This window comes from Trachurus trachurus (assembly GCF_905171665.1).
Source record: "Trachurus trachurus genome assembly, chromosome: 6".
NCBI classification, from domain to species: Eukaryota; Metazoa; Chordata; class Actinopteri; order Carangiformes; family Carangidae; genus Trachurus; species Trachurus trachurus.
In genome coordinates this window covers 8468151-8482579 of record NC_139897.1, presented here as the reverse complement: position 1 = coordinate 8482579, position 14429 = coordinate 8468151, and the positions used below count along the sequence as shown (strand labels likewise).

The following is a 14429-nucleotide window of genomic DNA, read 5'->3' as shown; positions in this document are numbered from 1 at the left end:
AGATGAGATAAGAGATAAATGTGTTGTTCTATGTGAAGCAATGTTGAGTAAACTGCTTCTAATGAAAACCGACCCACACAAACATAGCTGTGCTTTGTTTGTTTTTGTTTTATCAACTTGGAGGAGTGGATGAACAGGATGCAGTGCTGTAATCCACGGACCTGCTGTTCTAGTGAGATGCCCAACACTGAGTTTTTTTTTTTTTTTTTTCTGAAAATGTCAGATCATCTGATAATGCTGTAGCCTGCATGCCTGTATATGGCTCTCTCACTGTCCATATCACACAACAGCGCGAGAGGACCGCCGGTGGAGAGCGGATTCTCAGCTCTCCTTCGTAACGGGACTGAGCTGGGGGGGGGGGGGCCCTCAGACTGCCACCTGCCTGAACAATAGGCTGTGTTGGGTCCTCTTGAAGAAGTGGGGTGAGCAGGGCGAAGCAGAGGGGGAGAGACGGGTGAATCATGCAAAAGAATCATAGAAAGACTGAGCATAATCAGATTAGGCAGGGACAAAACCCGGCGTTCACGGAGATGTATGATGTCAGTCTGGAGGGTGAATGGCCCCCCTGCTAGACTATACCCCATGGTGATCCTCTGGAGTGTGCACCCAGTTTGAACATTTTTCCTCTCGCCAAAAAATATGAATGGGTCAGAGAAGTGAATCAGATGTCCCTGTTGTCAGTTGTTAGGCAGTGATTAGGCTAAATATGTTATCTATGGCATTTAGCAAAATGGCACTGTGCAAAATGGAGTTGTCAAAGCTGCTTGACTTTACTTCTATAGGCTCTGTTTTGCCAGTGTTACATCTTTGTCATTTTGATGTCAGATACTTATTACAGTCCAAAATGAAACTGTTAACAGTCCCATCACAGGGATGGAGATGTCTATCATAACCCAGCCAAAAGTAGCAACAGAGGGGAAATTGCCTTTGGCTCCCAGATCAGTGTCAAACACCAAAAGACGTGGCATCATTCAGATCTTCACGAGGAGGATCTCAACACGGATCACATAATGTACCAAAGTGACGGCGTTGTTTTGGAACAGAGAGGCGGCGCAATAATTTGTCGACATTTCCCTCCTCCTTGCTGATATCTTCTAATCTCCCCGCACAGCCGCTGAGACAGCAGCACTTCTGCATGGAGCAGCAACTCCAGCATCTCTGTGTGCTGTGAATGCAGGCCATTTGATGTCCTCTGTGTAGACAACACTCAGAAGTGCTTTACCTAGGTAGGTAGTGGGAGGGAGGGAGAGAGAGAGGGCGAGAGAGAGAGACCACAAGGAAGAGTTGGATGTAGAGAGAGAGAGAGAGAATAGGAGCAACAAAGACAGTTACAGAAAGAAGCTCCTACAGCTTTTATCATGAAATGAAAAAACATGACGGTTCGGCGGCTGGCACCCCTCCGTCATTACTCTCTGTTATTCCTCTGCATTACCTTTACTAAGTACATTCAGTTACGCAGGCGGAGCAGGCAGCATGTTATTTATGGCGGCGCTCGCCTCCATCCTTCATTTGGGATGTCTATGTTAAGTCAATGATGTTGGGTGAGGGGGAGGCAGGGAGCGGCGTATATACCGGCAAAGCAGACCTGGGCCTCTGCTTGTTTGTGATCAGAAATAGACAGGGGAGGGAGGAGGGGGGGGTAGGCACATACAGTACTGCACAGAGAGTGAGGAGAAGAAGATAGAAGCAGAGATAGAAATAATAATAATAAAAAAAAAACAGGAAGAAAGAAAGAAACAGGGAGCAGAGCTGTCTGCCAGCTGTTTGATAGACTGCGCCGATTCCACATGTGCAAGTCGCTCGGCTGGGCTGGGACCAGCAGACAGGCCCACGGTGACATTCCGACGCTCATTAGATAGCAGGCAGAACATATCCATGGCTGTCCCCTCCACTGCCTGCCCGCCCGAAGGGATGGTTGTTATCGCTGGGTGCTGGGTGGAGGCAGGAGGAGGGGGGGGGGGGGGGGGGGGGGGGGGTATATATACTGTAGAAGGGAGAAGAGTGTAATTCATATTATGGGAATGTGTGTATGTGCACGTGTGGGGATAAGCAATTGTGGTGTGCACATTGCTGCTCACTCTATCTGCCAAAACATGTTGTTTTTTGTGTCTGAGAAAGAGGAGAGCAGCGTGCAGGGGAGGGATTGCTGTTTAGCGCACCCCTGCTGGTGCTTTTGAAGGTAGCTGTCAATGCTACATTGCATGGCATTAGGAGAGGTGGACCTCAGGGACAGGCATAATAGAGGAGGGGGAGTGGGAGGAGAGAAAAGCCCCGGGGCTGTGCTCCTCCTCCTACGTCCCCGTGGCAGGTGATGCTAAGCCACACCGCAAAAAAATCACGGCATCATCATTAGCACTCACCCCCCCCACACTTTTTTAATATCGAGACATTAAGATATCTATCTGTCTCCGCTGTATAAACAAGCACAGGGGCCACACCCAGAAGTACTCCCTTCCCCCAACACATACAGTACACATACACACAAGCACCAACACTCTCCCTCTCCGGCTACAAGCTACAAGGACCAAACTCATTCTAAGTGCAAACAACACAATTGATAGAAGCATCCTTTCAACTGCAGCGCAAGACTCCTCTGTAATTGTATCTGTGCGTGTGTGTGTGTATGTGTGCATTTGTGTGTGTGAATCCTGCCTGTCTCAGAGGCATGTTCTTGCTCAGACTGTTTGAACACTGCCAGTGAGGTGTTTCTCTGTATGTTGTGGTGATTATGTCCCAGACTGCAGCGACACTGAAGTGTAACAGGATGGAAGAGACTCATTTATAATAGAGCAAAGCTTTGTGTATGTGTGTGTCTGCTTTTGTGAGTAGAGGAAGACAGAAGGATGGCGTGTGTGAACGTTGTCCTGCATTAATGTATGTGTAGGTTAAAGTTACAGGTTTCTTACTTGTAACTATAACACACAGGAGTTCATGCGCTACCGTGCGAGGATGTAATGCGATGGGTGAAGAGGGCAGCTTGGCCTCACCGCTGTAGAGCCCAAATACAAGCTGCTGTATAGAACAAATCACCTTGTTGTTTACAACTACTTCCGGGTAGAAAACCAGCATGAGAACAATAGTGATGGACTAGAGTTTCGCTATATACAGTATATCTAATTTTTCATGTCACTATATCACCATTTAGACTAATTGGATGTTTGTAAAGTTTATAAAACCAATGATTGGACAAACATTACTATTTATGTGTGCACATTTTTGTAATTAGTCATGGTTATCATAGATTAGCCGGGCTAACCGTTACCTGTTTAACTTTAATAACTCAGTGACTCAATAAACGGTCCATGGAAAAAATATTTTTTCCAGTGGATATCTTAGTTACAACATCACTGAGCTAACTGGAGTAGTTTCATGTTGTGTCCGACAACGGGAGGGTTTTAACAGCTGACGTCCTGATGTTAGCTTTGCTACTGCTGTTAGCTGTCCCTGTCAGCTGCAGCCACTGATGCTTTCTAGACACTGTGATTCCCCCAAACTGAATAAATACCACACATAGCAACACAAAACTCACACACAGAAATAGTAATGCTTCTTTAATCATTTCAGATTTGTCTAAACGGTGATGGGGTGTGAAAAACAGCTAAACTCTCGTTCGTTACTACTGCTCTCATTCAAATTACGTGCTGGTTTTCTACCCAGAAGTAGTTGTAAACAACAAGGCGATTCGGTCTATTTGGTGAACTGTTGTCTGTTCTCTCTGCTGGGTTGTATCGAGCAGGTTCAGAGGGTTTCATTCTGGAGCTAACCCCACACTTAAAGGAAAGACAAGAAAGCGAAATGGAAATTTACCAGGATCAATACAGCAATTAACACTGACAATAGAGCTTAGTGTGACAGTCATTCCAAAACTTCTGTGCTTCCTTTATGCTGTGGATAATAGCAAGGAGCAAACAATCATATTTTACTGTTTGTTTTCCTTGCAGTTCATGTTGCATCATGCAGGTGCAAATCTCCCATGATAGAAAAACTCAAAGCGATATCTGAAAGAGAGAGAAAAGCTAGTGTCATGCAAATAAATACATATAAACTACATAGAGTGGATAAATATTCTGCCAGTGGGGTAAAACGGGGGAAAAAATAGTTGATTTTTTAAAAACCAGCACAGAAATTTAGCCTTGACCCTGGCTATAAATTGTTAAAAAGGCTTAAAATATTAATGTTATAGATTTGCACCTCCGTAAAATGGGGTAACTTGCAAGAGAGAGATGAATGTTGAAAATGCAAGCAGCAAAAACTGAGATATCCCAATCTTTAGTTATTATGATCCATAAACAGCTTGGGCTGCTTCCCATAATGCTAGCTGCCTGGAGGAGCCCAAGCCTATATAGTTTTCAATTTACCAACCACCAATTTGTCACAAACGTTCTGTCTAGACTTCTCCTCATCTGTTTCATATTCACATGAAAAAACAAATTGACCTGAACTTGTAAAACTAGTCCAGATCTAAGAATTTTTGTATTTGAATATAAGAAATCTCAAAAAAGCCAAAGTTTAAAGTGCTCAATGTATTTTCTGCAATTCAACATGGTTTAGGAGTTCATTTTTATACCCTGATGATGAAGGCCATACTGTTATGTCCAAATGTATGTTAAAAGCAATATTGGTTCATCCTTTCTGTACTGGCAACAAAGAGCTTCCTCCCTAAAGTGATTTCAAGATAATAGATATCAACAGAGAGATCAGTTGGGCTTCATTCCAAAGTAAGACTTTTTAGTATCTTTATGCATCTACATATGATGTTTCCTTAGTCAACCACCACAACACAAAGCAAAATTTGGTACTAATTGGATTTTAATTTGAAAAATACCCAGCGGATTCATCTAACTAAGACTGCAGAAGTAACACATTAGTTTAGAACAGTGGACTTGTTTGCACAGAAAGAGGACAGACAGCAGAGTTGGTCCCCTGTCACTTGCATTATGACAGTTATGTTCCACATAAAGGCATATGTGTGCTGTAATAGGATAAAAAAACTGGACCCAAATCAAATTGATTTTGTTGCAGTTATGTACTATAACAAATCTTAACCTAACTCCTATTTCAAGAGAATGTTTGCCAGTTTACATGCTGAAATATTTGTACTGTGTAAGATATTTTTAATTATGACTCTGGACTTGTCCCAGTAGTATTTTATGGTCAGCCTTCCTTCCATATGTCCATCCCAGGCTTGTGAACGTGTTATCTCAGCAGCACCTTGATGAAATTTCTTCCAATTTGGCACCAACATTCAATTGAACTGAAGAATGATTCGATTTTGCCGGGCAGAGGTTAAAGGTCAAGGTCATAGTGACCTCGCCCTCTTGTGAATGCAATATATCAGGAACACCAAGGTGGAATTTCATTTTATCTAGCACAAAAATTCACTCAGACCCCATGATGAACTGATTACAATCTGATGGTCAAAGGTTACTTTTGATTCACAAAACATGTATTTGGTCACAACACATATATTCATATGCTGATTATGACATTGTTAAACTCAAATGTCTAATCAGACATAATGGTAAATCTGTGACATCTACTGTGGCATTTTATATCTAAATGATCAAAGGTCAACGTCACTGTGACCATCATAATGATCAGCAAAAACACATCTGGTTATAATGCAACGCTGGGACTCTGGGACAATTGTGATTAAAGGGATAATTCAACATTTTGGCAAATTGGCCCATTGGCATAATCCCTATATCATGGCAGTAGGTTCGTTACCTTTAATTGTCAGTGTGAGCTATTTTTAGAACGGCGGAGCAGAGACGCGAGCTGCTCAGAGCTACGCTACAGAGGCTAATGGGATTTCTTGGTTTCCCTCAACATACACATCAAATACACAATCCAACAACTCCAAAACGCTCTCGTGGACAAGTTGTGACCCGCACATTCACCACACTATGAGATAATAACGTAACGTTACGAGACAGAGTTGTTTTCGAGGTAAATTCTTGCAAAACCGCTGATGCGCGTTCCCATCGGGGGCAGTTTTCGGCAATCAGTCTCTGCATTTTCCTCGTAAACAACTCTGTCTCGTACTGTTCCGTTATTTTTATCTCATAGTGTGGTGAATGTGCAGGTCACAACTTGTCAACCAGAGCGTTTTGGAGTTGTTGGATTGTGTATTTGATGAGTTTGATGAGGGAAACCAAGAAATCCCATTAGCCAACGTAGCGTAACTCTAAGCAGCTCGCGGCTCTGCTCCACCGTTCTAAAAATAGCTTGCACCGACAATTATAGGTAACTAACCTACTGTTATAACTATAGGGATTATGGCAATGGGCCAATTTGCCAAAATGTTGAACTATCCCTTTAAACTCAGTGTAACCTGTTTAGTTGGTGGAGATATACAACCACTAGTTTGATAAGAATGAGACTTGGTGATAGACAAAATAAATTGAGGAAATACTTGTGGGTGGTCTTGTGATGGATCTTTGAAAGAATGACATCACATTTTTCTGTTTTAACAACCTACAAACAAATATACAAGGCAAGTGACAGACACTTGAAATAATTAGCACCAGCTAATCCAGTCCACCTGGATTTAATGTCTAAATATAGGATTATCCCATTTCCTTCAGCATGTACTTTTGCATCTGTCGCATTGCCCCAAAACTTCCCCAGCCTTTTTCCAAACTGTTGACTGACATTATCCCCAGCCCCATGTGGTCAAGGTCTGTTTTGCTCGCTGCCTTCTGAGGCGAGGCTGATCCCACGTTCCACACAGGAGCACCGGTGACCATGGAGAGAGAGAGAGATATTTCTATCCCCCCAGGGCTGTTATACAGTTGGGCGGCTGGAAGGCTGTCATTAGCTCTGTGTATGTGTGAATGTCAGACAGGCGGTCACTGAGGAGGAGATCTGAGAATTGGGGGAGAAATTGCTGGCCAAAGCAGTCCTGGAGGTGCCCTTGGCTCAGTTTAGTATTTGTTCCAGGAGAGTGGAGACACAGTGGGGGGAGACGGGGCGGCGAATGCAGATTGACTGAGTGCAGTGGAATATTCAGGAGCTGTAAAGAGCAGCTTTTGGGGGTCGGTTTGTGTGTATGTGTATGTGGGTGTATATTTGTGTGCATACATCTTCATGGTAGCCCATGCCTATGAATATCTCTGCAGCCATCTCCCTCTTTGTATTGACTTACATGGAGCTGTGGACTTGCCAAGATGTTTGTGTTATAGAGTCTGTGTGTGTTTGTAGGTGTATTCCTATACACCTGTTTGTGCATGTGTTCTCACACTCGTATGTGTGTGCGAGTGTGTTGACAGTAATGAAAGGTTTTGAGTTTGCTGCCAGTGGAGAGTTTATCATTACTCTAATCCCTCTGGAGCGATATTCTCTTGCCTATCCCTCCCACACGTGTGCCTCTCTGCTCATGCCAGCAAATAAAATGTGTTGTTTGAAATATGCTCTGTCATTTTTTAAAATAGAAAACATTGTGCAATAGGAGAACGGCACAGTTTTTACTCAGTGTGTCGTAATATTGTGTTCTTTCCTCTGCTGATTGGATCACAGTGTTTATTCTGACCCCTCTTGGCTCTTTGTGCTTATTGCATCCCATGGCTTGCTCACTCTTCACCGGCGGAAAGATAGCTTCACTTATTTGCAAAATGTTGTTGAAGAGTTTGTTGCAGAGACGTAGGAGGTGTTATTTTGTTCTGGCAATCCACAAGAGACCAAAGAATAAAAGTCCTGATTATTCACATACAAAAGTAGCTATGATCTTCTCATCTCGTATCAGTTATGCTGTTTTTAGGCACAGCTTCCTCTGGGAAATAATTAAATTAGAAACCAAAAAAATGTAATGAGCAGAAAATATGAACACCACTATGTTCCCTTTTGCTGCAAAAAGGGGGAAATTATCTCTTTCCAGTACAAAACTCCCATTCTGTAAATACAGGTGGAAGTGAAAGCGGTGTGTGAGAAAAGGATTGTGTCAAAGCTGGGTGTATCTGGACTCTCAAGCTTTGCTGCAGGGCACCTGCTCTAAATGCTAAATGTGTGAGCAAGCGACTGGTGCAGCACTATATAGCTACCTATATACCTCCACCAGAATGCAGTGATGGGAGAGAGTTGGTGGTGGTGGGAGGGGGGGGGATTACAGCTGTGTTTGTACTAAGGGTCAGACAAAATAAGACCACATTAGGCAGTTTAAGATTAGAAACGAAGCTGAGGGATGGAAATCGTGGCCGGAGTGTAACCATTAAAGCACAGCGTATCCAGAAGATAAGATTAGGCTGTAGCCCAAAGCTGCGCTTCCTAGGGATGCTGTTGAGCCTGAGGCTTTTGAAGAGCTTTAGTCAGCTGATACAACTTTGTATGTCTCAAAAACACACTTTTTTTTCTCACAATCAGCCGGTGCTCATATCCTGTAAACAACGTGGTTCCACCGTGTTATTGCGCTGATTACAATTTTATGCTGGGTCATCATTTCCAAACCATTTTGTGTCAGTATCTCACATCATAGTGGTAGTTAGGAGCAGGTGGCTGCCCCATCCGGGCGCCTGCCAATAGATAATCGACCAAAGGCCCCCCCTCAGCAGGGCCACATTGATTTGGCAGGGAGGAAAGCTGGCCCTCTCTCCACACAGCGCCAACGCATCTACTGCTTTTTTCATGTATGTTTTAGTGAACTCAAGAGATGTTCCTGCTATAGCTGCCTTAATCTCGGTTTGAGTGGCTTTTGAAGAGAGATCATCACACTTTTCATAAGGACGACTCCACGGACCGGTCTCATCACTCCATCCGTACGAGAAGATGCCTCCGCCCTCCAATCCCCCACAGTCCCATTTGAAGGCAGCCCCCTTCCCCTCAGAGCAGAAAGGCTGGTGATGAGAGTCATCCACTCATAGATCAAAGGCTCATGGCTGCCAAGCTGGAGCAGCCCAGTGGTAGTGGTTCCTCAGTCGTCCTCACCATCCCCCCTCCCCCTTCGCCTCATCAACCTTCTCTCAGTGTGGACCCCGCCCTGACACCTGCTCCCACTGCGCTCATTTTGCCCATGATTGAAATGTCAGCGTATTCTGTTCAACACATGGCACGGCCATAGACAGACCAACACATAGGCTATTGTCATAGAAATCATAAATCCAGTAGAAAATGATAATCTGGATAAACATTATTTAAAAAAAGTATATAAAAAGACAACTAGTTATAAATTTAGCTGCAATTCAGTCATTTGGATCAAAGCAGGACTAATTTCCAATGGCGGTGATTTGGATTTGGTTATTAAGTGGGATCTGTTGATGACAGCAGATTACTGCAAGGCAGAACTCCTGTTGCAGTCATTGGACCATCTGTCCCACCTCAGCCAATGACACTGGAATGATACCGCACTGGCAAATGCAAAATGCATGAGACGGTGCCTCGTGCATCTCTTCTGCTGGGCAACAAATCGAGTGAGCAATTTTGTTTAGACAGAAATGACTCAAAATACGTCCCTGATGGGCTTAAAAGCCCACATCAGGAGGAGGCTAATGCTAGCCGGTAAGTGCCCTGCTGAAAGTTTCAGAGGAGCAGTATAAAAACAAAAAAAAACAGGCCTCTGTTTAGACTGAGCATGCTGTCATTGTGCGGTCTGTGAGCGGTGAGTTCATCAGTCTTCGTCATGCTGTTGCTCGCTGTTTCATGTTGCATTGTGTTAATTGGCTTCTCCCACCAGCTGGAAGTAATGTTAATACACTGAGGAAAAGCCACCACGCTAGCTTCCTGGAGCGCTTAAATGTACCAGGGCATCTTTGCATGCATCCCATAGCTGGAAGTGAACTCTTTGATGTGATTGCTTCTGAGAAACGTCATCATTTATTGATGCTTCCATTAAAGTAGCATAGACGTCTGCGTGGAGTTGGCGAAGAGGAAGGGGGCCACACCGGTGGGAACAGGAGCTAGCTTACAAGCTAACTACACAGAAAATACCCCCCCCTTCCCCATCCACACCGACAGCACCATTAGCCTCTCACTCCCTCTCCCCAAATCTGCAGGTTCACGTCTGTAGTCCTACTCAAGGCCGAGAAGAAACAGGTTGATCCATTGATCTGCGAGTTTTGTTTTAATGTGAACGACCTGACCTCATCTTCAAAGCACCGAAGCTTCAAAATGGCCGCCAGCTACGTTTCCTAATACCTTAATCTGTCAGAGAGCCTCCTCGTCATCTCAAGGTGTCTTGATGTGACACAGACCTTTATCACTTTGACATCAAAATTAAGTTTTAAAAACGGAGCAAAATAAAATTAGACTTGCACCTTCCTAATGTGTTGGTGAAATAGCAACACAGATTGAAGCACCGTGAAATATGTTGGTGTTGTATATAAACAGCCAGGAAACATTTTTACAGGAAATATGAAACATTTTCTTAAAATATTTTTTTCTTACCAGTAAGCATGTTTAGTGGGTTTAGTGTTAATTTTACATTTATGAATTCAAATTCGTCCAGAGAGTGAAGACATCAAATATTTAGAGCATATGCCCTGTGAAATCCCAACCGAATGCTCCGTAGTTTTGTACAGCAAATTCTTCTGTTTAATGACTTGTATCCCTAAAATGTCAGTTGTGCATTTCATTTCAGCTGCAGCATATTTTAACATCTCACAGTTAAATTGTTGTGTGTAATTATGAGTATTATATCTGCCATTACATCTGTCATTGTTTTCATTTCCAGACATGCTATGCTTAAATAAAGCAAAGCCGGTGGTGCTTGTTTACCAAAACAAGGAAATAATTAAGTTTGATGAAAATAGATCTTGATGAAGAGATTGATCAGGAGATTAAATGTATATTTGTGTCCATATAAAATTGCAATCTGTTTATATATTGTTTTCTTATGTAATTGCATATGATTGATGTTTAGTTTGTTACAATTTAACACAAATTATTGGTTCTATCTTTTTTTTTTTCATCGACAGAAGACTCGGTCTTGACGAGTGAGCTGGCATTTACTGCTGTTACTGATGATGTGATATTTATGTTTTCATTCAGGGTCCTCCAGGGAAGTGAAGGCTCCTGTTGAGGTCTCCCAGCAAATGGTGCAGAAGCTGAGAGGCAAGAATGAGTTTACCGTGCTGGCGACGCTCAAACAGGATCATCTCAACTCTGGGGTCATTCTCTCCATCCATCAGTCTGAGCACAGGTACCATGTGTTCACACTGTGTTATGTTCAGGATATGTTTTTTTTATTTATTTACATGTTATATATATGCAGAACAGAAATGCATACAGGAAAAAAAACAAAAAGGAATCATTCATACATAGTAGATTTGACAAGCGCCTTTTTTGTAAACATAATATTGTGAAGTTAATTTTGACGTGTTTTTAGCAGCGCAGCACGAAATGTCACACGGAGTGCAGTGAAGCTGTTAAACCATAAAAAAGACGTTTTGTTTTTAATTTCATCCTGCTGCCCGTTTTGTTGGTTCAGCAGTCTGTGATGTGTTGATTGAAACCCGAATATTTGTATTTGATGAGCACTGTAGATGCTTTACATGGCAGCAAACAAAGCAAATCACCCCTGTATGCCAATGTATTATTCACAGTCCATCAACGATCCAAACATTGAGTCTGTAATCGTGGATCGAAAACTAACGACGCCCTATCCGCAGTTAGCATGCTAATGTTTTCCATTAGTTTGTGGTAGCTGAGCCGTTGGATGATCAGAACAGCAATCTGAATTCCACATAATGCGTTGATTGAACAGTTTGTACATTAAAGTCAGTTCTGAGAAGAGAGCTCATAGGGTTGTTAATGACTTTCCCCGCCGCTGATTAGCTTTCCCAGCCATTCATATGCAACTAAGCAGCACTGCATGGTTTCATTTGGAGACATGGCGAGGACTAATTCGGCGTCAGAAGTGTTAGAAGGTGCATTTATAGAACGGGGATGAATGTGCATGCATGGCTGGGGGAGAGTAAATCTATTAGATGTGGTTTGCAGATAAGTTAGTTCCATCGCTTCACTTGCAAGTGTGTATTTTTTTTTTCTTCTTTTGAATATTTTTTCCGGCAAATGACTCTAGTTTAAATATGTCTTTAAAGGCAGAGGTGATGAGTGTGTATCAGCAGCTCTTTCCATTAGTGTCACTATGCTGGGGTGAGCCTCAGTGGTGTGGAGAAGAGGATTCTCCCAGAATACTAATACTCCAATGTAAAGAGCTGAACCTCCACATGTGCGCCATTGTTGTGCGTTGCTGATGTTGCACTTAACAGCTATATAGTACCATTATGCTTGACTACCGATGTGATTAAATTCTAAATGGTGTTGCAAACCTGGGGAGATGTGTGTGAGTGCACCGCTTGGAAATGAGTGACGCGTTTACCTCTCAGCACTGTTGCCGAGAGGAGCCCCGACTTCAGACACTTTGGTGATGCGTGTGAGAACAGAAATAAGAATTCACTTCCAGTAATAAGACTTAAAATGCATCAAGGGCGCGCTATACAATGTAGGGAAAGTACATTCTCAGAGAGGCTGTCTGGTTTAAAGGGGAACTATGCAAGTTTTGGTTACGCTCCTCTCGCCCATGTGCATTTGTTTACAACAAAGCCGGCGAAAAATCAATAAATGGAGCGGGGGATAACGTTGCATAACATATACGATGTTACATCGTGTGTGTTCAGTTCAGTTCAGTTCAGAAAACTTTATTGTTTGTGTAGTCTTGACCGTCATGAACAAAAGATTACGGGTTACGGAGCGTGTTTGTGTCGCGGTGTGCAGAGACGAGAGCTGGGACACCGGGGCAGCGGCCAGGTACTACCAAGGGGGCAGTTGTCAGTCTGAGAAGTGAAGCTCACTTCCGCGTTCAAAAAACTGCAATCCACCCGGCTTCCTCTGGGGGCTGGCTCCAGAAGGGAGCAACTCCAATCGAGCCCCATGTTAAAATAGCCGACTTTACAGCTTAAAAAAACATATTTACAGCCTGGTACATTTTTTTTTTTTGGTCTCAACCGATAGTTTCTACCCCCGCACACACTCTGAGGGGGGTGAATTTTTTTTTAACTCTACCGTTTTACTGTTATTAGGTTAAAAGTTCTGGCCAATTAGGGCGCAGAAACGTTGAGTGACAGGTCCGGAGACCACTGCTTCGAGGCCAGTGGGCGGGCTCTCGGCCAGCTAACGGCCGCACCGCTCCAAATATGGCATGTAGAATCCAACATGGCGCGGTTCAAACCCCCGTAGTAGCGGCACAAAACAGACTCCCCAAAACCAATGGGTGACGTCACGGGTGCTACGTCCATTCTTTTTACAGTCTATGGGTACTACACCGATGTTGCAAGGTTGGTTTTCAGCCGTGAGACGCCAGGTGAAGACTCCGTTGTCACTCCTAACAAGTCACAAGTCATGTATTTAACTATCACAATTACTCCGGAGCTTTTTAATGAAGGTAAAAATGTAGCATAGCCACGGGAGAAATCCTGCTTAGTTCCTCTTTAACCGCTGCTTGTATCCTGCAGGTTCCTGGAGTTGGAGAGCAGCGGCCAGCGCAGCGAGGTGCGTCTTCACTATCGCACCAAAGGCCAGCAGGCCCACACCGAGGTGTTCCCCTACAGCCTGGCCGACGACCAGTGGCACAAGGTCTCGGTGGCCGTCAGCGCCTCTCATGTCATACTACACGTTGACTGCAACAGGTAAGACGCCGGCACTTTGCTGTTACGTGCATGAGACAAAGAGAAACTTTGCAGTTTTGCACTTCAAAGTCTGTTTCGCAGGTTTTAGGAGAAATTCTGAAAGAAGTTTGATAAAGCCTTATGAGGCTCCGAGGGGAGCTGTGTGAGTTCTGATAATTTGCCACGAGTGATGTCACTCTAGTCGGCATCCTGTGGGGCTGGAGAGTACGATGCGATAATTCGAAAACAGAGAGAGGAATATGGGAGCGTGCAGTCTGGAAGAAATGAGGTTGCCAGACATCTGTGGCTGCTGCTCCTCGCCTCTGTATGAGGCAAAAGGCCTGGAACACACTGGATGCTTGGCTGAGCCGCTGTGGAGAATCACACCTGTGTGTTCACACTGGACGTGTCTCTTCTGCTGCTGCAGAGGCTCTGTCTGTTACATAGAGTTTGTAGGTTACTGGAATGTGGGATTTATCTGCATTGTGAATACATTTTTGATCCATTTTCTGACAGGAAACGTCAGTCAAGTGCTGCGTCTCCACACGCAGAAGCTGCAGTGGTTAAATAAAAAGAAAAAAAAATCTATATATATTATTTTTATCTGTGACAGATTCAGATTCAGTCTAGACATAGAAAACCATAGTGTTAGCCGTCAGTTGTTGCTGTGATGTGATGACTGTTCTTGCATCCACTGTGTTCCTGGCCTACTGGCACTAGGTGCTATTAACATATCACACCTGAATCTCTGACCAATCTGCCGTTGCACAAGATGCATTGTGGGTAATGTAAGTGCCGGATTCTGATAAGGAAGAAGAATGTGTGGAATAAAAA

General features: G+C 43.6%; 1 protein-coding gene across 1 annotated transcript in view; it reads left to right on the top strand.

The window, feature by feature from the left end:
- nell2a (neural EGFL like 2a) overlaps window positions 1-14429 on the top strand; it is a gene marked incomplete at both ends in the record, with an annotated part of 97302 nt that overhangs the window by 495 nt on the left and 82378 nt on the right. The window contains 2 exons of the mRNA XM_083974115.1: window positions 10978-11128; window positions 13443-13616. Of these exons, the coding sequence (XP_083830241.1) occupies window positions 10978-11128; window positions 13443-13616 (325 nt within the window). The remainder of the gene's footprint in view (window positions 1-10977; window positions 11129-13442; window positions 13617-14429) is intronic.